We start from the raw sequence: 23,731 nt of genomic DNA on the forward strand, positions 1-23,731 counted from the left end.
AGCAAAACTGTTTTGTTTTGACTTAAGGTTAGTTTGAGCTGAATTCTTCGTTCTTGAAACCTTGAATATTCCAGCAGCACTTAGGACATGAACAACTTTTAAAGGAATGTTTTGTAAAAGAATGAAGAGTGTGTAAACCTTATAACCTACAAATGAAATGATATCTTCTTAGAAAGCAGTAACCAAGTTTGTTTTCTCCTTGACTAACCAGCATGTACTAAGTTTTAAGATCCAATATGTGGTGATGAAACTGGCTACATCACCTTTCTTCTCCCTCCCGAAGGCTACTTCATCTTAAATTGTACTGCTAATGCTCTTAAATGATAAAGTTTTGAGTAAGGTTTTTCTTTTTACATATCCCTTCCACCAGTTTATTTCCTAACCAAAGGATAATTTAAATGGTTTTCAAAGTAGACAGGAGAGGGAAAGGAGAACAGTAATACCTAATCCTATTTAAAAATTAAAATTGCACCTGTTTACCTTGTGATTTCAACTATCCATGATTTCTGAGTAACACTGCAGTTTATTTGCATTGCATTCACTGAGAATTCATCTTTGGCACAACAGTCTGTGTCAATCACTGTTTCAGCATGCAACTGAAATTGAAGCTAAATAAATGAAGTGAATGAGTCAAGACTTCAACGGAAGTAATTAACCCAAATTACTCAACAGAACAGTAATACACACTATGTAGAAGGTACAACTACCAACTTATAGGTATGTTAACACAACAGAACTTATACATGGGACAGTGTAACATCAACAATACCCAACACGTTTTGAGTCTATTTTTAGACTGCCTTTAGGTGCCAGCTCTCACGCACACCCATCTAGTTCCTTAAAATTGGTTTTGCACAACATGACTGATCCTCGGCCCCAGTGTCAGACTTTCATGACTTTGGGCTGCTTAAGTAACCAAAAGGGCAACCAAAAAGATTAAGAATCGCCACGGTTATTTTTTAGGTAAATGTGCTAATGCTCTGAAGCTCCAAACCACTCCAGGAAGTACTTTAAATGAACTGCCTACAGCCTCCAAGGCTGAAGTTCTGTGTTTAATTTCTAGTACACGTTTAGAAAAACCCAGAAAAACAGGAATACTACTTTTAAGGACACACTTTATCAAGACAACTTTCCCCTAAATCAATGAATTACCCACACAAGATGCAAGACTCATGTGAAAGCATATCTATTACACAGAACCCTTAGCTGGGACAGTTTTAAAGGGAACTCCTCTTGAAAGTCCTAGACTTCATTTATTCTATATACACTTACTGAACCCCTGGCAACTGCCAGGCACTGGACTAGATTTTTAAAGAAAATAAAGCTGTGAAAAGAAATGATCCTGCCCTCAAAAAAGGTGAAAACCTAACAGAGGTGATCAAATAAAAATTCTGTTCAAGTGTTACAATGAGGTATACATGATTTGAAGGGTGAGGCAATCAAATAAAAACACTTCAAGTGTTACAATGAGGGGTACCTGACCAGAGAGTGATGGAAAGGTTTCCTGAGACGTCTAGAAGGACAAACAGAAGACAGGCAGGACACAGAAGGAAGGAAAAGCATTTCAGAAGAAAATCCAGAGGAAAGGAATGTGTGAAGGTATGGAAATGAGAGATCACGGTCCATGCGTAGAAAACAAGCAGTTTGGCATGAAACACACACATGCTGTATGTGGAGGGCAGATGGGTGTGAGGTAGCAGGCAGTCGGCTTCCAGAAATCCTAAAGGAACATGAAAAGATTAAACCAGAAGCCCCTCGTGATGATCAGCATTTAGACTTATCTTAAAGGCAATAAATATTAGGAGAGAATTGAAGTTGACCAGGTGGAACGGCCTCAAAACAAGTTGGATTTGATCGTCATGGGTATGCACGCATGAGAGCAGGGATATGTATGGTTACTACATAGTATCTGCGAATTACCAGCCAGCCGGGAGAAGTTGAAAGGTATGGATGACATCTCAAGTGAGAGAAAAGCTTAAAAGGAGGTAGAGGGAACAAAGAACTTCTTTAAGCCTGTACAACAAACTCTGCATCAATCACAGAATCATACAGTCCTCATTCAAATCCCAGATTCAGTGAAGCCTTCTCCAATGACTACCTCTACCATGGACTCATTCATTCCACGCATACCGTCACTGGGTGCTTTACACCACTAAAGATGTTACCTAACCTTTTCAACATGGTTGTTGGGGGTCCCTCAAAGGACGAATTTTCAGTTTACTTAACCAATGACTTGAAATATTATAAATGACGTATGAACACAACGGGATGTGAGGCAGTTTACTCCCTTTACTATCTGCAGGAAGTTCCACACACCAGGTTTTATCCTCTCACCTAATGTGTCAATTTACACCAGCTGAAAGAAGACAGCTGTGTTCAAGTATGTAGGTAATAGAAATCAAGAAGAGACTCTATCACTAGAACGTCTCTAAGGGTCTACATGTAAAAAGCGGAGTTCCAGGGGCGCCTGGGTGGCTCAGTAGATTAAGCGTCCGACTTCAGCTCAGGCCATGATCTCACCGGCTCTGAGTTCCAGCCTGGAGACTGCCTTGGATTCTGTGTGTCCCTCTCTCTTTCTACACCTCCCCCACTCACGCTCTGTCTTTCTCTCTCAAAAATAAAATTAATATAAAAAAAAAATGAGTTCCAATATACTCTTAGGATAAAACTGCACTGATAAAATAAACAAGAACCACACAATAATATGGATGAATCTCAAAAACCCAGACCCAAGGGCACCTGGGTGGCTCAGTCAGTTTAGCATCTGACTCTTTGTTTCGGCTCAGGCCATGATCTCATGGTTTCATGGGTTCGAGCCCCGCATCCGGCTCTGTGCTGGTAGTGCAGAAGTGCACACACCCATAGGACTCCACTCATAAAGATCAGAGACATGCAGAACTCCTCTGCAGCATTACAAATCAGGACAGTGGCTAAAGTGACTGTCAAGAGTGTAAGATGGGCTCTGGGGTCCTGGCAATCTTCTGTTTCTGGGTACAAGTTACACGGATGTGTTCACCTTGGGAAAGTTCGTCAAGTCTTATTATTATGATTTGTGCACTTCTATATATACTATAGTTCAAAAAGCTTACTTAAAAATAAACAGGTAAATGGCTCCCAGCTGACTCAGTCAGTGGAGCATGCAACTTGATCTTGGGGTTGTGAGTTTGAGCCCCAAGTTGGGTGTGACTACTTAATTTATTTTTAAGATTTCATTTTTTAACAGGTAAAAAAAAAAAAAAAAAAAGAGCAACACTCATGATGGGGAGGATAAAGAGGTCACAAAGGAAAAAAGCCCTAGTGATGGAGCCAAAGAGAAAATGAGAGCCAGAAAGACTAGAATGTTTTAGTTCAAGCCGTAAAGGAGACATTTAGAGATCCACTATTACCTAAAGTACTAATGAACTGAATTAGTGCCAACAACTTCCTCAAGTAGCTGTAGTTTACCAAAATAGTTTTTATTAGTCTTGGAATTTCTTCAGTATTTACAGAAGCACAGGACAAATGTATGCCACATGAATAATACATAACTGAATCCATTCAAACCTCCTATCCCAGTAACTAACAGGATATACTAACAAGTTTGCTGGCCTGGCTTCAATACGTGACATGCAACTAAGGAAAAGTTGAGTAGCCTGTGCACAAAGGTTCCAACTCTAAACTGTCCCCAATCCAATGAGCTAAATGGCACAGACTACAGAAATAACTATCTTCTTACTCCAAAAGAAAGCAGCAGGCATGCTGCCTAAAAAGACCAATGTGTTATCTCTACGTGGTCTAGAAAGTAGTCACCTGCCCCAGCTCTCATCACTCTATAGTTCCATACCCTGATCTAATTTCTCCCAGACACTTGCCATGGGTCGAAATTGTATTTTATTTTCCTGTTTACTTATTTTCTCTTCCTCTCCATAGTATTTTAAACTCCATGAAAACAAGGACCTTGTCTGTCTTTCCACCACTGCACACCCAGAGCCCATGCGGCTGTGTGCTCAATAAAAACTTGTCAAATAACCACAACTACCCAGGTAATTTACTTTAAGGTCACCAAGTATACATAAGATCAAGTTGGTACCAATAAATCAGTAAGTCCAACGTAATAGCAAATAACAAAATAAATTATCACTGTTTCTGGGTAAGAGTGATCATTAAAACTCTACCAGCTTTGAGGCTGAAAGGTTTCCTAAGGTTTGATGGTTTGGAAGACAGGTAATTTTTCCATATATTTTATGGAGAAATTTTATGAAAGACAAATACTACCGCAAAACCAATGTGACCTAAGGAGCAAAACCACTGTGGTGGGTGAAAGCATAGGGAAGAGTTAGGTACACCCCACCCCTGCTTTCTGGGAGCTTTCCTATCTGAACATTACCTCAGGGTGATGCAGTTTTGAAGATCAGAACTTTCACTTATCGCTAATTATGTGTGTTTTCCTCTAAAACTTCACAATAGTGAAGTACTTCACAACTATTCAAGGGATGTTGAGTTGTTAGGCTATCTGAAGTTAAGGAGAGAAAATGTCCACATTTATAACTGCAAAGAATGAGGGAGCTCCTATACAAGGAGAACATTTTACAAATAACACAGCTGAGTACCAACCTCTAATTCAATATCCTGAGTACCGATTTTTTTTAAGTGACATAATCTTACTACACATCTAAAGTAAATTCCTCACTTCTACTTGCCTATAAAAGCTCTAAAAAGAGTACACTTTTCAGAGGGATGGTATTTAAATAAACAGGATTTGAACACAACATCATGATACAATCTGGCACTGAAGACTAGCAAAGTTCTAAATCTCTGCTAATTACCCAAAGCAAAAGTTTACCAGTTTTCGAGCGTGACTTAAGCAGCAGCTGGTCAAAATGCAGCACTATGATCAAAAGAAAAACCACTGATCAGCGAGAGTTGCAGCGGTGTCTCGGCGATCTGTACTTTCCAACCAAGACATCGCTGCATTTCCAGCAATAGTAGACCAAAGCAAAACACATTTCATTTATCACCAAGTCTAGGAAGTTACTCTGCTCAACACTCAAGAAATTCCACTTAAGAGAATAATCAGGTAAATATGTTAATTTGCAGGGGTTTTTCCTTCTAAAAGCTGGTGGTATCAACTTTCATGAGACTGGCAAAGTAGGTTGGGAAATCCTACTTTATCTCCTATTTACCACCTACGACAGGGATAGTGTTTCCTCCCCACCCACGGCCACCTTAGAGACACACTCTTATTTCCTATGTTGAAAGGCCTAAGCCCTTAGAGAGCTCAGCATGGTGAGGAGGCAACCTTCCAGTGCTCTTATGACATATCACAGAACAGGCAGAAGAAAACCATGTGATGTGATGAAAATCTAAAAGTAGTTTGTGGTGATGCGAAAATCTAAAATCTAGTTTGTGGTGATGGCAGCAGAAGTCTTTAAAATAACTAAAGTTCAATGAATCATACACTTACAATTAGTGAATTGCATAGTATGCAAATCATACCCAGTAAAGCTATAAAAAATGAAAACAGAGTGTGACGATATAGTTAGAAAAAGGAGCGTATACGGAGACCCTCCATATAACTGAGATATCCAAAATATAGATCTCTACTGCCCGCTGAACTTCCAAGCAGCCTAGTAAGCATCTCCTCCTTCCCTTAACACGTTCCTTAGGAGCAATCTGGTCCTCCTTCATTCTGCTCTATGCTGCTCCAATAGGAAGAAGACCTTATGAATTACTCTCATGAATATACCTGCAGAATTCAAGATATCCGGTACACATGGCAATAACAATGAAGAGGTGGCAGCTGATTTTGTAGAAATCAATTCTCCTTGCCCAAAGAAATGGGGAGGCAGAGGAGGAATCCTTCTAATTGATTCCCCAAGTCAGACTGCTCCAATCTCCCATAGCATTATTTACACCACTCTTAGTAGAGTCTTTATAACCTGGATTCTGATCATCCCTGTACATGCCTAACCAACCCATGCTCCCTACCAATGTCTTGACCAGTATTTTTCACCTCCTAGGAACTTAATAAATATTCTTTGGATGAGAGTCAATATTTTCCTCATCAAATTGAGTAACACCAATTCTATCTCAAAGGGTAAATGCACTTCTGTGTCCTATTGGACCTACTACTAATTAAAATCTGACTTCAATGGTTGACTAGATTATGGTGACATTAACAAAAATGATGAACTCCAAAATGACCAGTGGCTAGGCCACCAGATAGGCTGTTACTACAATACGAGTAAGAAACACCAGCCCAGAGCAGTAAAACCTGACTTCTATACCAGTCAACAGGTTTACAAAGCCCTTTTTGATTATTTATTCTAAAATCAATTTCTGCCTATTACTCAGCATCCAAAACCCAACAATTTTCTACTGTCATCAATACCAGGTGTGATTAAAACAACGCAAGGCAAAAAGTATTAAACCTTTGAGGTACCAAGAAAATTTCAAGAAAAAGGCACAGGAAAATCACACAGCAATAAGGAGTACTATCACTGAGAAATTAACCAACAGCTGCTAGACTGGGTAAATCTGGATGAAGAGCTGTGAAATTCACCTGTCTACATGAAATCCATTCACAGCATGAGAAAGCCAAAATGTCATTCACCTTCCAATTAATGACGACTTCAAGAATAGATCTAAAACACCAAAATATTGACAGTACCCAAGATGAAACACAACTTTGGCTATGCAAGGGTATCATACGTGACTTGTTAGGAGTTTAAGTCCTCACATCTCGGAAAGCTGTGTTCAAATCCTACTCAACAAGAGACCTCAAAAAATTACACAAAAACCCGTAAAGGTTAGAAGGGACTGTCCTATTCCTAAAATATTTCATCTTTAATTATTTAATGTATTTGTTTAAAAAAACTGAATCTCACTGTCATCATCTGTAACCCTGAAAAAAATAAACATTTCTATTACTTTTAAAATCAAACCTCCCACAGGCTTTCAGAAAGTTTGATAAGTCAGATTTTTTTTAATACACCAAGAAACTGAAACGCATTTCATTATAAGATAATTATTCCCAGCAATACATCAGATGTAAACTTGAATTTGGTTTTTGCTCTTCACCAGTAAAGTTCTCAAGTTCTTAGGAGTTTCCTAGTCACTTGAACATCATCTACGGTAACACTCAAAGCAAAACCACAATAAAGAGGTTTGGCCTCTGAGGGATTCTACGTGTAAAAAAACATTACTCATAAATAAAATACAATCACTATTGCTTTAAATAACAAATACATTTCTAAACTTTCATCCCATTTGATGGAATTCCCTGTTTCGTAGAACAAAGCAAAATCTATTAAGCTCCCAATAAGTGCTTTTTATTTTAACTAAATCTGTTCTATGGTATTTAGTTCTTGTTCTACAAAACTTGACATGAATTTGCTGTAAAAACTTCTGAAAAAATATTTCTAGTACTTGAACACTTTTATTCAAAGCACTCATTACTTCAAGAGTTAGTGGAAGTCACAGAACTGCTCTCCCAGTAATTGCACCAATTCATCCCAGAATTGTATTCTTCAGATTACCCGATATCCTAGGTAATTCCCAGGTATAAATAAAGCAAGAAAACCCTAACGGGACACACTCATTCAGTCCAAGGACCTTATCCAGTTAGAACTATGCAGTACTACCACAGTCATATTGGAACACTACCAACTCAAAAATAAGTACCTGATGAAATGAGACTTCTGGCAATCGACTTAAGTCTTCAAGGATTCACTAGACTCTCAACTCCTCTCTGGCCTTCACACACACATCCCCCAATGCCCTCCCATTAAACGACATCAAGAACAGTTTAACTTCAAACTCTAACATCCCCTGAACCAAATTCCAGATACGATTTAAAAAATGACCAGAAAACTACAAAATCAACTTTGACATTTTATCCAAATATATCTGAACGTTAAAAGTGAAGTATTTCCACTCATTTTGATACCAGATGCGATTTACTACCTTCACAAAAAACGAAAAGGAATTCTTTCAACATTCTTTTCATTATAATAAAGCTTTACATGCAAACTTCAATATATTCCTTTCACCATTTGTCCTCCATCACCACTCTGCATAAGCTAATCAGAAAACACACAAATTGACAGCTCAGCTTTCCAAATACTACTTTATCAAACCCCAACATTTCTTTTCACAGGGCGAGAAATAACAGACATTTGCAGCTCAAGACAGGAAAAGCACAATAACCAGCCTAACTGTACATTCACCGTTAAATCTCTCGGAAAAGGAAAAAAAAAAAAAAAATTCAGGACAGGCAAATTAAAAACATTCTACACATGGCAAAAATAAAAGGTCTAAAGTCCTACAATGCATAGCAAAAGCACTGCTTCCTCTCTTTTTGAGCCAATACCAATAAGCCAATGGATACAAGTGTCAAATAAATCCAGTCTGTTTGAAATAAGACGAAAACCTGGAAAAATTCCCTCCCATAAATCATTCAGTGAATAGGAAGCTTTGCACCCAACACGAAATACACACAACCAAAACCACACATTACCCACCCCCCAAATGCAAAAAAGCCGTAATCAACAAGTTGGAAAGAGGGCAGCAAGTACAGCTCTCTACCCTATCTCCCACCTTAAGAAAAAAAAAAAAAAAAAAAAAAGTCCTTCAACAAAAGCTCACACAGATCCTCGAGTACCTGGTGGAGGTGCCTTTCCTCACATCGCAGATGCTGCATTTAAAGGCTTCAGCGCTGTTTCTGAAGGTGCAGACGCTACAATCCCAAAAGCCTTCGTCTGCGGCAGGTTTCGCTTGTCTTTTTGGCCTTCGGAGGAGTGAGGAGTGGGGGAAAGGGGAGGGAAGAGACAGGGAGCAGGAAAAAGGGGGAGAAACAGCAAAACACAGGCGCTGGTGAGCCGTCGCAATTTCGCAGGAATCCTGTGCTGGAAACTTCGCTCAGGCGACCACCCACCCACCCTTTTCGGGGACTGAAAGAGGGACCGGGGGAGGGCACGGGGCGCCCCTGCCGGCACCCCGCAACCCACGGGCGCGGGCCGTACAGCCTCGCACAGCAGGCGGCGGCGGCGGCGCCCCGGGAAGGGCCGCGGCGGGCGCAGGAAGCGGGCGGACTTGTGGACTTGAGCGTGGGGCTGGGGGGGCCGGCAGGGGAGCCGCGGGCCGGATCTGGAGGGGGCGCGCAGGGGCAGCCCGAGGCCGGCGGCGGCGGGGAGTGGGCCGGCTCCTTCCCTCTCCCCTCCCATGCTCGCGCCCTCCCTCCCTCCCCACCTGGTTAAATCTCCCTTTGTCTGGGAGGAGTGGCGGCGGCGGCGGCGGAGGGCGGCTGAGGAGGAGCCGCCATGGCTGCGGCGCGCACGGCCGCCGGCCCCGAGCGGGAGCGACACCGCCTCCCGCCGCCGCCGCCGCCGCCGCCACCGCCCGCCGCCGCCGCCTCCCCCCGCCCCCGGATCTCCATCTTAGCAGCGCCTCCCCCCCGCCCCGGGTGGCTCCGGGGCCTAGTCGTCGCCGGCCCCCGCCCGCCCCCAACCCTCCCCTTCCGCCCCCTCAGCTCGGAGCAGGTACCTGGTCGGGCTCTTCTTGTCGCCCATGGTCATGGATGGGCTGTACCCCCGCCCCCCCCAAAGCCGAAATCGGCGCCGCTCGGAGGAGAAACGCCGTCCGGGGAGTCGTCGCGGACCGGCCCCCCTCCCTCCCCCGCGCCCGCCCGCCCGCCCTCAGCCGCTGGGGCTCGAGCTCCGGCCGCCGCCGCCGCCGCCGCTGCCAGTCTCCGGACGAGACTAGTCCCCGCCAGCGCCGCCTCCGCCGAGTGACTGACGAGGGGCGGGGCCGGGCGCCGCGCGTCACGCGCCGTGTGGCCAATGGGAGGACGGCAGCCTGCGCCGCGAGGGCGGGGGCGGGGCGCGGGGGAGGGCGGGGCGTGGCGGACGTGGGCTGGGCCGTCGGTGTGCGTGCCCGGGAGTGTGTGCGCGCTGGGGGCGCGCGTGCCTGCCGGTGGCCCGGCGGCCCGGCGCGGCGGAGCGTGCAAGCCTAGAGGGGCGCACGTGGCCGCGCCCGGGAAGCGGCGGTGGGCTCCGGATCCCACGCTCCCGCTTTATCGGGCTGTCGCGTGGACCCCGGCCCCGAAGCCGCCCCGGGGGAAGTAGTTCCGCGCAGTTTGCGCGCGCCACTGGGGCTGGCAACTGCCGCGCCGCTTGCAACGCCTCGAGGCTTGTAGTGCCCCGGGAGTCGGCAGGGCCTCTTTCTTTTGGCCCGGGCTCCCCCGCGCCCCTCTGCTCCTCTGCCACGCGGAGCTTTGTATCTGCCTCTCTTAAAGTCTTGGCTTCCTGCGGATACTCCGGCCTTAAGCCCCTTCTCTGGCCCCTGACGCAGGAGAGAACTGTGCATTAAGGGTGTGGCACAACTAGAGGTTCCCCAAGGCCGACTCTGAACTCCAATGCACCAACTCCCACTGGAGACCACCCCCCCCCCCCACCACCACCACCAGCCTAAATAGGGCGTTTCCCTAGGGAAGTTGCTGTTCAAATCCTGGCTGCCACATGCCAGCAGGCTAACCTTGTGCCTCAGCTTCTTCGTCTCCAAGGTGAGGGTTAACAACTGTCCTCTTAGTGTTGTTGGGGAAATTCAGAGATGGAATGCACGAAAAGCACGCAAGTCAGTGCCTTGCACTAAGGAAGGACCAATAACAAGTCGGGTTAAGAACTTTTGTAATTGGGTCTGGGTTGAGCACCATTTCCCCCGCTTTGGAAGACTCTCCAAGGCGAAGAACAACTTTCCGCCCTGCTCCAAGAGTGCTTGCCAAATTGACTTGAACATGATTCGGGCCCCTTTGCCCTCAAGGAGTCAGGACCCTAAGATGGTTAGATAAAAGGCTTGGCGGGGCTGAAGCTCTGGCTGGGGGGTAGGGACTTGGTCAAAGAATGATGCTAGTAGTTGGGAGGTGCCGATAGGGGTGTGGAGGGAAGATAAGACAGGCCTGCAGCATCTACTGAGATACGTTTATATGCAAACACAAAGTGGATTATCAGGACTGCCCCATGGAAGGGAAACATACGGAAGCCTGAGAGACCAGGGAAGCTTTCTGAGACTGAATGCCCAAGGAGCAGGAAGTCCTAGGATCATTCCAGGGAACAGAAGGGAGAGAATAAAAGAGGGAGGGAACGTGTCAATGATAAGCTTGATCAGCACATGCTGTCCTTTGCAGGCAGGCACACCCTGGAGGGCCAGGAGGGACAGCATTATTTAGCAAGGGTCAGCAACTCCCGCAACTCCCTGGCTTCCACCCCCCTGCCTTCTGAGGAAAGGAGGGAGAAAAGGAGGAAGAAGAGGGAGGCAGAGGGCCAAAGGGGCCAGAGAAAGCCAAGGGGCATGCACACAAGCCATGGCCCAGTGCCCACAGCCTTGGCCTCTGGTGTCTGCATGGCTTCCTCCCAGGACTCCACCCCTGGTATGCAGGTACTGAAAAAAAGGAGCATTAGGAAATCCCAGCTGGAGGAGTGGCCTCTGGGTAGGGAAACTGGGTAGCTGGGAGCCACAGCTTATGGAAAGGAGACTGACTTTATTATTATTTACATAGAATAAAATGCACAAATCATTCTACAGCTCCATGAATTTTTATAGATACCTGCTATACTTTGTATCCACCATCCAGATCAAGATATAGAATATTTTCATCCTCCCACTGAGTAACTACCCTCTCCAAAGGTAGCCACTGTTCCAGCTTGTGTCACCAAAGATCAGTTTTGCTTGTTTGTGAATGTCATATATATATAGGTCATAAAGTATGTATTCGTGTGTCTGCTCAAAATTATTTTTGTGATATTCGTCTATATTGTTGCCTGTTATCAGTAGTTCCTTTTAATTTGCTTTCTTAAGTGTGTGGCATTCCATTGCAAATACACAGTAATTTAGTTATCCATAGGAGACGAAATTTTTAGTGGTTTTTCTTTTTCTTTTTATTTTATTTTATTTTTTTTAATTTTTTTTCAACGTTTATTTATTTTTGGGACAGAGAGAGACAGAGCATGAACGGGGGAGGGGCAGAGAGAGAAGGAGACACAGAATCGGAAACAGGCTCCAGGCTCCGAGCCATCAGCCCAGAGCCTGACGCGGGGCTCGAACTCACGGACCGCGAGATCGTGACCTGGCTGAAGTCGGACGCTTAACCGACTGCGCCACCCAGGCGCCCCGTGGTTTTTCTTTTTAATTGTTGACCTGTTTTACCCTTTCAAAAAACAAAAAAGTTTTTAAAAGCTGTTTTGAAGGAAAAAGAAGTTCCAGAATAGAGAACTCATTTCTAGGAAAATATCAGACCCACACATCACCATGTGGTTATAACTGTAGAGACTAATTTGGTTTCCTTGTTGGGGGTAAATATCTTTTGAAAGCCTCCTTATAGGTACAGAAGCCAGACAAGCATACTTCTGGAGCAGTGTACTATAGAACACTTGTCTCCAGGCAGAGCATCAGATTATCATTCTAGAGTGGTTTTTGTTGCACCTGAGCTATTTGGGGAACAAATCTTCCTCCATGGTGTTGCCTTGAACCATCGTTGGGTACAGGGATGAGTGGGATTTGACAGACAGCCCCTCCTCTGCTCCTCTGTTCCCTATTTTGAACTTCCATTTCAAGTTTCATCTGAAGGAAGGGTTCTTTTGATTTAAAAATTATTTGAAATCCATGGTTTTTTAGAATAGATGCTAGGTAGAAGCACTCCCCAAGAAGTGTCCGATGTAAATGATTACACAGATACATAGAATAGATTAAAAGACCATATTCTTTCTCCCTTCCCATCATTCACTCTACTCAAGTCACATTGGCTTCTTTGCTTTTCCTGGAGCACTCGTGCTCCCACCTCAGGGCCTTTGCACCTGCTCTTCTGTCTGCCTGGAATGTTCTACCCCTAGATAATCACATTCTTAGCTGCCTGGCTTCCTTCAGGTCTTTGTTCAAAAGTGACATTCTCAGTGAGGTTTTTCCTGAGCACCCATTGAAACATATCACACACCACCGCATAACCTGATACCTTAACTATTTTACTTTTTTCTCCTTAGCACTTAACCATCATCTATGTACCATGGAGTTTACTTATCTTGTTTAGCAGCTCATTGCCCAGTAGACTATAAATTCTGTAACCACAAGGATTTTCTCTGTTTACATTTTTTCCTTCCCAATGTTATATATAAGTGCCCTGAGAAGTGCCCGATAAGCATGCACTGAAGAGAATTTTGTTTTCCTTTAACAGTAATTTATAGAGTAGCAACTAGGTGCCATACCCCATGCCAGGGACTGGAAGATCAGATGGCCGTCATAGACTTCATTCCTAATCTTTTGGAGTTTACATTCTAGTTGAGAAGGCAGACTTTATACAAGTAATTAATTATGATTGTGGCAGTTGCTACAAAGACAAACCATAGGATGCATGGCAAGAGGGTACTAGGGGAGGAGGGGAGTTGATACAGCTGGGGGGGGAGGGGGGGCACGGCCCTGAAAAAGTAAAGATCACCCAGAAGAAGAAAAGAGCAGTCAGGGATATGTTACTTTGCAGGAGATGAAGACAAGCAGCTGTGGGCAGAGCCCTGCAGGAGAGGAGAGATGAGGCTGGAGAGGGAGAGCCCGCCTAGATCCCCTATATGGCAGGGCAGGCTCAGCTGGGATTGGTGTCTGTGTCCTGAATGCCATGGAAGCCACTGATGAGTTTACCAAGACTATTGGTTGGGGCACCTGGGTGGCTCACATCGGTTGAGCGTCTGCCTCTTGATTTCAGCTCAAGTCTTGGCCGCAGGGTTAGGAGTTCAAGCTCTGCGCCAGGCTCCACGCTGGGTGTGAAGCCTACTTAACCAAAAACAAAAAAAAAAAAGGAAAAAGAAGAATATTTGCCTGTCTGTTTGTGGTCTGCCTTCACAAACGAGATGCGGGTGAAAGCAGACCCCTTGGAGGCAGGAGGGAGTGAAGGAACTTTAGATTGGCCTGATAGTTGGAGCAGGAGGGCAGCTCCAGCAGGCTTCCTTTCTTTTGCTCAAGAAAGAAGCGAAAATTATTAGTGCCCACCAAAGAAGGGTCTGGAGTTTTATCAACTTTGCCTCCTCCTGCCTTTAAATTTGTAAGTATTTTTCCTAAACAGAAATCCTGAATACTCTGTGCTATTTCTAAAATTTTTTTTAATGTTTATTTATTTTTGAGACAGAGAGAGACAGAGCATGAATGGGGGAGGGGCAGAGAGAGAGGGAGACACAGAATCTGAAACAGGCTCCGGGCTCTGAGCTGTCAGCACAGAGCCTGACACAGGGCTTGACTCACAGACCGCAAGATCATGACCTGAGCCAAAGTCAGATGCTTAACTGACTGAGCCACTCGGGAGCCCCACTCTGTGCTATTTCCAAACAGAAAACCTAAATACTCTTTGAACCTTAGAAATACCCAGGAAAGCTATTATACACAAATGAGAGAAAAAAGTCTTTCTCCAAATACCTCATGGTTTATCCCACCCCACCCATGTTATACCTTCTTATGGTCTGAGCCCCAAACCGTGATTTGGGGTGAGGTTTTCACCAGTCTCCAGTGAGATGAAATGAGAAAACTAAGAGTACATACATTTGTAGGAACAGTCTCCTACAGCCAAGTAGATTACCAACAACTGATTCTTGGGAAAGAGTATTTTTTATTCTGAGATTATGTCCTGCTGACTTTTTTCTTTTCTTGGAAGTTTGGATAATTTATTTTTTTTTTAAAAATTTTTTTTAACGTTTATTTATTTTTGAGACAGAGAGAGACAGAGCATGAACTGGGGAGGGTCACAGAGAGAGGGAGACACAGAATCTGAAACAGGCTCCAGGCTCTGAGCTGTCAGCACAGAGCCCGACACGGGGCTCGAGCCCACAGACCGTGAGATCATGACCTGAGCCGAAGTCGGGCGCTTAACCAACCGAGCCACCCAGGCGCCCCGGAAGTTTGGATAATTTAATACCCCCTCCCTTTTTTTTTTTTTTTTTTTCAGATTTCTAGGTTTTTTAACGTTTTGGCCTTGAAGATATTAGGGCTTATGGTTGAGTAAGAGCATCAGATTCACACACTAGATCAGTGTAAAAAAGAATTTTATATTCATATCTCAAGTTAAAGACCTGATACTCTTACAGAAATAGTGCCAGACCCTTTTAGATACTCTTTTTCTGCCTCATCATTCTTGATGTAATAAATAAATGCCTTCTAAATAAAAGCAAGAGTAGACATTAGTTATCTTTCTTAAAATGTTCTCGACTAGCCACATCACAACGTGACAATTCTATATTGACTTCTTTTTTTTTGTTTTTTTAAGCAATCTCTACACCCAACGTGGGGCTCAAACTTCTGACACTGACATCAGGAACCCCATGCTCTCTACTCATAGAGCCAGCCAGACAACCCCATGTTGACTTTCTAACTTTCTCTCCTCACTGATTTTATTCTTGACATTTTAAGCAGAGCAAAATCTAAATGATTTTAATGAAACTTTAATGAAATTTTTATTGAGGAGAAGAGGAAGGAGAAAACAGTATGATCTGGTGACTAGAAAAGCCACCCAAGCAGGACAGAAACTAGGAAGGTTAAGATTTCCACCCTAATTGCTAAGATTTAATGCCCTACTTTGCACTGAATGTTCCTTCAGTGGTTTAAGAGAGAACACTGCTTCTCGAAGCAAACTAACTACGTGGAGTGTTTTAGGAACTGGGGAGAACCTAATTCATTTCAAAGACTCAGGCTTGTGCTGGTATCACTGGGGACATCGGCAGAGCAATACTCAGGATAGGATTAACATCTAAAGAAACAGCCCTGGAGGCAGAGAGAGGTGGAGCTTCCCTGACCACCTGTGTTTGAACCTTAACCAGATTTTGCAACCAGCCTGTGCACGTGCTTATCAGAGCTATGAAGTTTTATTGATCTGCTTCTGGCACAGTAGGAAATATCACCAGTCAAAATTGTCCCAGGTTATACCTCATGCCATTTACAAAAATTAATTCCAAATAGATCATAGGCCTGAGCATAAAACCTATAACTATAAAACTTACAGAAGAAAATACAGGAGAAAACCTCTGTGCCCCTGGATAGAAAAAGATTTCTTAGGCATGATACAAAAAATATGACCCATAGAAGAAAAAGCCAATAGTTTGGACTTAGTCAAAATTAAAAACTGCCCTTGGGGTGCCTGGGTGGTTCAGTCGGTTGAGCATCTTCCTCTGATTTCAGTTCCAGTCATGATCCCAGGGTTGTGGGATCAAGCCTCCCACTGGGCTCTGAGCCGAGCATGGAGCCTGCTCTCTTTCTCTCTCCCTCTGCCCCTCCCCCATGCGCATGCTCCCTCTCTCCCTCTCTCTCTGTCTCTCAAAAGAAAAAAAAAACTGCTCTTAGAAAGCACTGCGAAGAAAATGAAGACAGGTCAAAGACTGGGAGAATATATTTGCAAATCACCTATCTGACAAAGGCATCATATACAAAATATATGTAGAATTTTTACTATACACAAAAAGACAAGCAACCTAATGAAAACACAAGCAAAAGATTTGAATGGACATTTTGCAGAAAAGGATACATGAATGGCTAATAAACACATGAAAAGACACTGAAAATCATTATTCATTTGGAAGATGCAAATGAAAACCACAATTAGGTACCACTGCACATTAGAATGGCTTAAAAAAAAAAATCCTAACAATCCCAAGTGCTGGGGAGGAAGTGCAGGGACCCTCACACAATGCCAGTGGGAGTGCAATATGGTACAGTTCCTCTGGGAAAATGGTCTGGCAGTTTCTTATAAAGTTAAACATACACTTACCATATGAGCCAACAATCCCACTTCTAGAAAGTTACTAAAAGAAATAAAGACATATGTTCACACATAAACCTGTACTCAGATATTTATAGCAGCTTTATTCATCTCACCAAAATCTGGAAGCAGCCCCAATGCCCTTGAGCTGGCGAATGAGAAACGAAGAGTGGGTCCATCCCTACCATGGAGTACTACTCAGCAAGAAAAAAGGAACCAACTACTGACATATGCAACACAGACGAATCTCAAATACATTATCACAAGTGACAGAAGCCGGTCTCAAAAAGAGACAGACAGGCTCATGTTGTGTGATTCTTTTTTTTTTTCATTTTTTTTTTTTTTTTTTTTGAAACAGCACAAGGAGGCAAAAGGGGCACAGGGAGAAAGAGAGAATGTCAAACAGGCTCCACGTTCAGCATAGGGTTGGGGAACAGATCAGTGGTTGCCAGGGTTTGGGTTCGAGAGAGGGTTTGACCACAGAGAAGAGCAGCAAGCAAGAGGGGTTTTGGAGAGGAGATGGGAGTAATTTACATCTCGGTTGTGGAGGTAGTTACTGGACCAAATGCACTTGTCCAAATGTGGACCTATACACCAAAAAGAGTTTTATTACCCATAAATTACACTTCAGTAAATCCGACTTTGGATGCTTCTGCCATGTTAGCATGGAAAATTCCTCATGCCTCTACCTCCCATCCTGCCTGCCCCATGATAGTATTAATTACATGAGCTAGCATTCTGTAGTTTAACTGTGTGCCTAGCACGGGGGGCAATCCTGCGCTTTCCTGAGTGCTCTTCTCTTCAGTAATTCACCCAGTTCCTCAGGCCATGATTTGTGGAATCATCCTGACTCCACTCTTTCCCTTATGCCCTACATCCAGCCCATCGGCAAATCTTTTGCACTCGGCCTTCACTGCACATCCTGCATCTGACCACTTCTCATTATGTTTATTGCTATCACTCCAGTCCAAGCTAGGATCACCTTTCGGCCACCTAAATGGCCTCTCTAACCTCTCCTCCTGCTCCTCGCACCTGTCTGTATATACTAGTTCACGCTATGGTTTCGACTCCCCAGTCTTTGTGATTTATCTCTGAAAGGTTGATTCTCCCAGAAGTGACATGTCCGCTGCAGGCCAGCTGTAGCTCTGCCCCGTGTCTCCTCCCTCTAGAACCCAGGCTGATGGAGCAGTGTCCAGCTTGAGCCCTGCTGGTCACAGAGATGGTGGGTGGGGTGGGGCGGGGAGGATTTATAGACAGACTTGCAGTGGCAACTAATTAACAACGTGGCCTGTAAGTGATACTTCTGACTTTCACTCATTGGTCATAGCTCATGGCCCCACTCAGTGACAGGAAGTGCAGCCCACCATGTGTCTAGGAGGTGGAAAGCAGGAAGTGTGTGTTCATCAGCTTTGTGATGACCATGATTCTTTCAAGTCTCTTCTCCAAACAGTAGTCAGAGAGATGTGCATGACCAAGGCAGTCTCCTGCTCAGAATCCTCTGATAACTTCTCATGACACTTAAATGAAAAATCACAATCTTGGGGTGCCTGGGGAGCTTGGTCAGTTAAGCATCCAGGTTCGGCCCAGGTCATGATCCCTTGGTTTGTGGGTTCAAGCCCTGCATCAGGCTCTGTCCTGACAGCTCAGAGCCTGGAGCCTGCTTCATATTCTGTGTCTCCCCCTCTCTCTGCCCATCTCCTGCTTGTGCTCTCTGTCTCTCTCAAAAATAAATAAACAGCAAAAAATTATATGTGTGTGTGTGTGTATGTATACATATATATATGTACACGTATATATGTATACATACACACACACACACACATGCGCACACACATATACACATATATATATATCTCACAGTCTTGACCCTGGCCTTCAAGGCTTACTGACTTCATCTACTTCCAATTCAGCTCTAGGCACACTGGCCTCTTGTGGTTTCCTGCCAAGCCCCAAACTTAGGGCCTCTCTAACTGTTCTCCCCCAGATATTGCCATGGCTCCATCTTTCTCACTGTCCAGGTGTCTGCTAAATGCCCCGACTTCAGAGAGGATCTCCTGGCTGCAATATCATACATGGCATAACCCCCAGTCAGTGCTTATCCTGCTTTTTCTTTCCATCCTTTTTATGCCCTGGCATTATCTGATGTAGTATTTGTTTTTGCCTGACTCTTGCACTAGAATTCAATGTCTAACAGGGCAGTGACTTTGCTTTGTCCCAATTCTGTATCCCCTGTGCCTAGAACAGTGTAGAAAATGTTCCTCCACATAGTAGAAACTTAAAAATTATTTGTGGAACGAATGAAGCACTTTCATTTTTTATTATTTTTAAAAATATTTAGTTATTATGGGGAGAGTGCAAGCTGGGGAGCAGCAAAGAGAGGACAGAGGATTTGAAGCGGGCTGCACACTGACAGCAGCGAGTTGGATGTGGGGCTCGAACTCACAAACCACAAGATCAAGACCAGAGCTAAAGTTGGACACTCAACCAACTGAGCCACCCAGGTGCCCTGAATGAAGCACTTTCTTTTTTTTTTTTTTTTTTTTTACGTTTATTTGAGAGAGAGAGAGAGAGAGAGCACAAGTTGGGGAGGGGCAGAGAGCAAGGGAGACACAGAATCCGAAGCAGGCTCCAGGCTCTGAGCTGTCAGCACAGAGCCTGACGCGGGGCTCGAACCCACAAACCGCAAGATCCTGACCTGAGCTGACGTCAGACACTTAACCGACTGAGCCACCCCGGCGCCCCCTGAATGAAGCACTTTTATATTCGTTACCCTCAATGAAACCCCAAATGACCCAGTGAGGTAAGAACTTTTCTAGCCCTATTTGACAGATGAAAAATCTGAGTCAGGGAAGTGATTTGCCTGGAGCCAGGGACAGAGTTCGAATTCAAAGTCAGCATCTGACTTTCCAACTCCACCTCTTACATTTCTCTTTCTGCCGTGCTGCTTATGAAGCGTTGCGTTCACTGAAAAAGAACCAGCCGGTTTTAGAGGGTGCCTGAGGAGGACGGGCTGACGTGGAAGCTCAAGTGGTCCTCTCTGACAGGAGATCCCAGGGTCCTCTTCACAAACAGAGAGGTTTTTGGCCCTGGCACACCTAGTTTATGGGCCCACGTTACTGTGAGTTCTTGCCACATCAGACAAGACACGCGTGCCAGAACCCAGGGCATGAATGATATGCTTTGGTATGGCTCCATTTGGGGCCTTAAGAAAATGCACAGTGAGGGTTCTCTATGATGGTGTGATTTCCGTCATTGATTCAACATTATCTATTGGCGCTTTGGATGCAGAAACTGTTTCCCTAGAAGGTTCTGCTTGATACTTCCTACCTTTAGAGTCCGAATCACAGAATTTTGAGGGTGGAAAGGAGAGAATCAATGCATCTGCTTGTGTCCTTTTACTTCAAGGGCAAGAACCCCAGGGGGCGTGGAGATTACAGAGGGCTTTCACACACATGGTCGCCCTTGATCCTCACTGAACCCCTCGTAAGAGCTACCATTGTCCTCCTCTTTAGAACAGAGGTGTCCATGCTGAGGCTCAGGCAGGCTTTTTCTGATGGCAGGTTCTCTCTATTACACAGCAAACAGAATCCAGAGAACCTGGGATAAATATCCTGGGATTCATTAAGAACTGCATTAAGAAAGAGGCTCCCCCACAGGAACAACAAATGTTGTGGTCGGTTTATGCATCGTCATGGACTGGACTGTGTCCCCCCCCTCCCCCCCGCAGATTCATATAGAAAGCCCTACCCCCCAGCAGCTCAGGATATGACTGTATTTGGAGATAGGGCTTTCTAAAATTATGATAAAGTTACAGTGAAGCCCTTACAGTGGGACCTAATCCAATGTGACTGGTTTCCTTATAAGAGGGGAGGAGACACGAGGCACGTGTGCACACAGAGGAAAGGCCATGTGAGGACACAGTGACAAGGAGGCCATCTGCAAGTCAAAGAGAGTCCCCCACTGACACCTTCATCGCTGACTTCCAGCCTCCACAATGAGAGACAACAAACGTCTGTTGTTTAAGTCACCCAGTGTGTTGTATTTTGTTACAGCAGCCCCAGAACACTGATAATACCCGGTTCATGAGTTTGTGGGTGGCTACAGAGTGGCCACCCGTGGCATAGCAATAGCCAGCCTACATGGAGTGTTTACTCAGGTGCTAAAAACTTTAGGTGTGTTAATGAAATGAATGCTAACAATAGCCCCGTGAGGTAGATTCTATGATGGTGCCCCTTTTAAAATCAGGAAAGTCAGACAAAGAAAAGTCACCTGCTCTGAGCTGCCTGTTTGTAAAGTGGCAGGGCGAGGATTTGAATCCTGGCGGCCTGGGCTCCCAGGCCCTTGTTCTGAAGGATCTAGCTGAGTTCGTTATCATCACCCCCATCTTCCAGATGAGCAAACTGAGACTCACACACTTGTCCAACATCCCAGAGCCAGGGTGTGGTGGAACCAGAATTCTAAATTCTTTGATTTTGTCGCAAACGAATGGCTGGAACTCAAGGATCCTGAAAGTCATTCACTGGAGGAAGGGAAGGGACTCACCCGAAAGAGTAGGAGCAAAAATCTGTGTGTACACAAAATGAATTTGTGGGGGGAGAGGAATGTGACAGAGAAGTTTGGGCTCACTGAAGGGTGAGCGGCCATACAGCTAGGTAGACAGCTGGCAGGATTCATTCAGGTGTCCTTGACTCTCAAGTCCACTCTCCTCTATCATTTTTAGCTTTGACAGGTATTTACAAGGCATCTACTATGGGTCTGATATCAGAGGCTGACCACACGGGGATAAAGGATATGGCAGGCCTTGGCCTTTGGAACCCACAGTCTGGATGAAATGGGTACACACACAGATCATTTCCAGGGTGGCGAGGGCCATGGGGGCCAGGGGATCATAACTGTCCATGTTCTTTTGTGTCCTGGTATCTTCTTCCTTTCCCAAGCAGTTGATTGGGCCTGTGCTCTCTGTCTTAAGGTAAGAAATCTGACAGAGTAGAAAAAAAAAAAGGCCTTAGTCTCTGCCTCTCGTGTCCATAATTCTAACCTCTCAAAGGTCCCCCCGGGGCAATCCAGGGCCGGTAAGGGATAAATGTTCCAAAGAAGGAAGGAGAGGAGAGTGCTTTTTCAAGACAAGAAAACTCTTCAAAGGTGCTGAGGGAGGGAGAAAAGACAATAAGTACATTCGAGAGAGCTGAGGGCCAGAGAGCAGGAGGGTATGTCCATAAAGGGGGCCCTGGGAAGGGGCCCTGGGAAGGGGGCCTGGGAAGGGGGCCTGGGAAGGGTGGCAAGGCCTCAGAGTAGGTGTGATAGTGGTGATATATATGTGCAGACAAAGCCAAGGCCACCCTGCAGAGATTCTAGGGACCCAGCATGGAGTAGGCATTGCCTACGTGACTCCTGGACTTGAAGGGGCCACGAGGAGAAAACCAGGGATATCTTTATGGGAACTTGTGATGAACAGATGCCCTGAAACTAGGCAGACACGTCCCTCAGTACTGTGACACTAGAAAGTCTAGAACTTAGATACAACACTGGAGGGAGAGGAAGTGCCAAACTGATGGCGAATGAGTTGGGATGGGGTTCAAAATACAAATCGATAAGGGAGAAATGAAAATAAGGAAAGATATTCCTGGTGTGCCGGAAATTCACACCTAAGTTGTACGATAGGTGAACCAAGGTGCGTGAGAGCATGCTGGCCAGCCAGGATTGTCCAGGGAGACGCCAGGGAGGGCAGCCCAGGCCCAGAGGACCACCCATGCAGTGACACTATGGGGCAGTGACTTGTGGACCACAAGGAAATCAGTGTGCAGGAACTAGGAGGATGTGGAACAGTGGAGGTGACAGTCCAGAGAGGCATGCCCAGTCTTGACACAGCTTACAAACCCTGCATGATGGCTGGAGTTTATGTTGAAGATAAAGGTAGGCTATGCACACATTGTGATCAAGGAAGTTGTAGGATTAATACCAAGTTTTTCAAATCTCTTTGGGAGGGGGCCACTTGGGTGGCTCAGGGAGTTAAGTGTCCGACTTCGGCTCAGGTCATCATCTTGTGGTTCATGAGTTCAAGCCTCGTGTTGGGCTCTGTGCTGACAGCTCAGACCCTGGAGCCTGCTTTGGATTCTATGTCCCCCCCTCCCCGGCCCCTCCCCTGCTTGGCTCTGTCTCTCTCTCTCTCTCCCTCAAAAATAAATACACATTAAAAAAATTTTTTTTTCTTAAAATAAAATCTCTTTGGGAGCAATATAGATGGTGGTGGCTTGGGTCAAAATGAGAAAGGGCTCAGAAGAACAGTAAAAGTGGCAAAGAGTTGAAAAGAACAAGGAGGGGATTAATGGAAAGAAAGAAAGAAACAGATTTTCAGCAGTAGAATCTTCTGGACTTTTTTTTTTTTAAAGAACAATAAAGATTTATTTTCCAATATGTTTTTATTTGGACCTCCCCACCCCCACCCCTGCCAACTGAATTCACTCCCCACCATTAGTCCAAAGGGAGGGTTCTCTCCACCAGGCATCACAGCACATCACAATACTAGCCTCCTCAGCTCAGAGGAAATAGTGTTTGCCTGTGGCTCAACAATCTTTGTCCTAACCTGGCCCCAGCCTCAGGTGCACAAGCACATGCCTTTGGTCACCTGAGACTTTTAAGTAGCACCAGCTGGTACTCTAGCTGATTTGGACCTTAAATGCCACTACCCACCAGAGAAGAGGCTCCGACTCGATTCCAAGCCTGTTCTTTAAATTATTTTTCAAAAATATTTTTTAAAAAGCAACTTAGTAGAAAACAAGGCCATCCTAGGAATGTTGTCAAAGTCTCTAGTCGGCTTTTGACTGATATATGAAGTTACAGATAATAAAGAAGACCTCCCCCACCAGGTGTAAGACTAAACAAGCAGCTTCTGGGCCCCAGTCTCCAGTGTTCAGAAAGACACATTGGCTTAAAGACAGAGACTAGAGACACTGTAGCCCCCGGGGCCTCTGTAAA

At 45.0% G+C, this 23,731-nt stretch overlaps 1 protein-coding gene across 1 annotated transcript in view; it reads right to left on the minus strand.

Annotated features, from left to right (window-relative positions):
- Positions 1-9,676, minus strand: part of RYBP (RING1 and YY1 binding protein) — an 84,502-nt gene extending 74,826 nt beyond the window's left edge. Inside the window, exons 1-2 of the mRNA XM_023249963.2 lie at positions 9,523-9,676; positions 8,642-8,767 (exon numbers count right to left, since the gene is read on the minus strand). Of these exons, the coding sequence (XP_023105731.1) occupies positions 8,642-8,767; positions 9,523-9,554 (158 nt within the window). The 5' untranslated portion in view covers positions 9,555-9,676. The remainder of the gene's footprint in view (positions 1-8,641; positions 8,768-9,522) is intronic.
- Positions 9,677-23,731: the final 14,055 nt, after the last annotated feature.

The sequence above is a fragment of the Felis catus genome, chromosome A2, assembly GCF_018350175.1.
Source record: "Felis catus isolate Fca126 chromosome A2, F.catus_Fca126_mat1.0, whole genome shotgun sequence".
NCBI classification, from domain to species: domain Eukaryota; kingdom Metazoa; phylum Chordata; class Mammalia; order Carnivora; family Felidae; genus Felis; species Felis catus.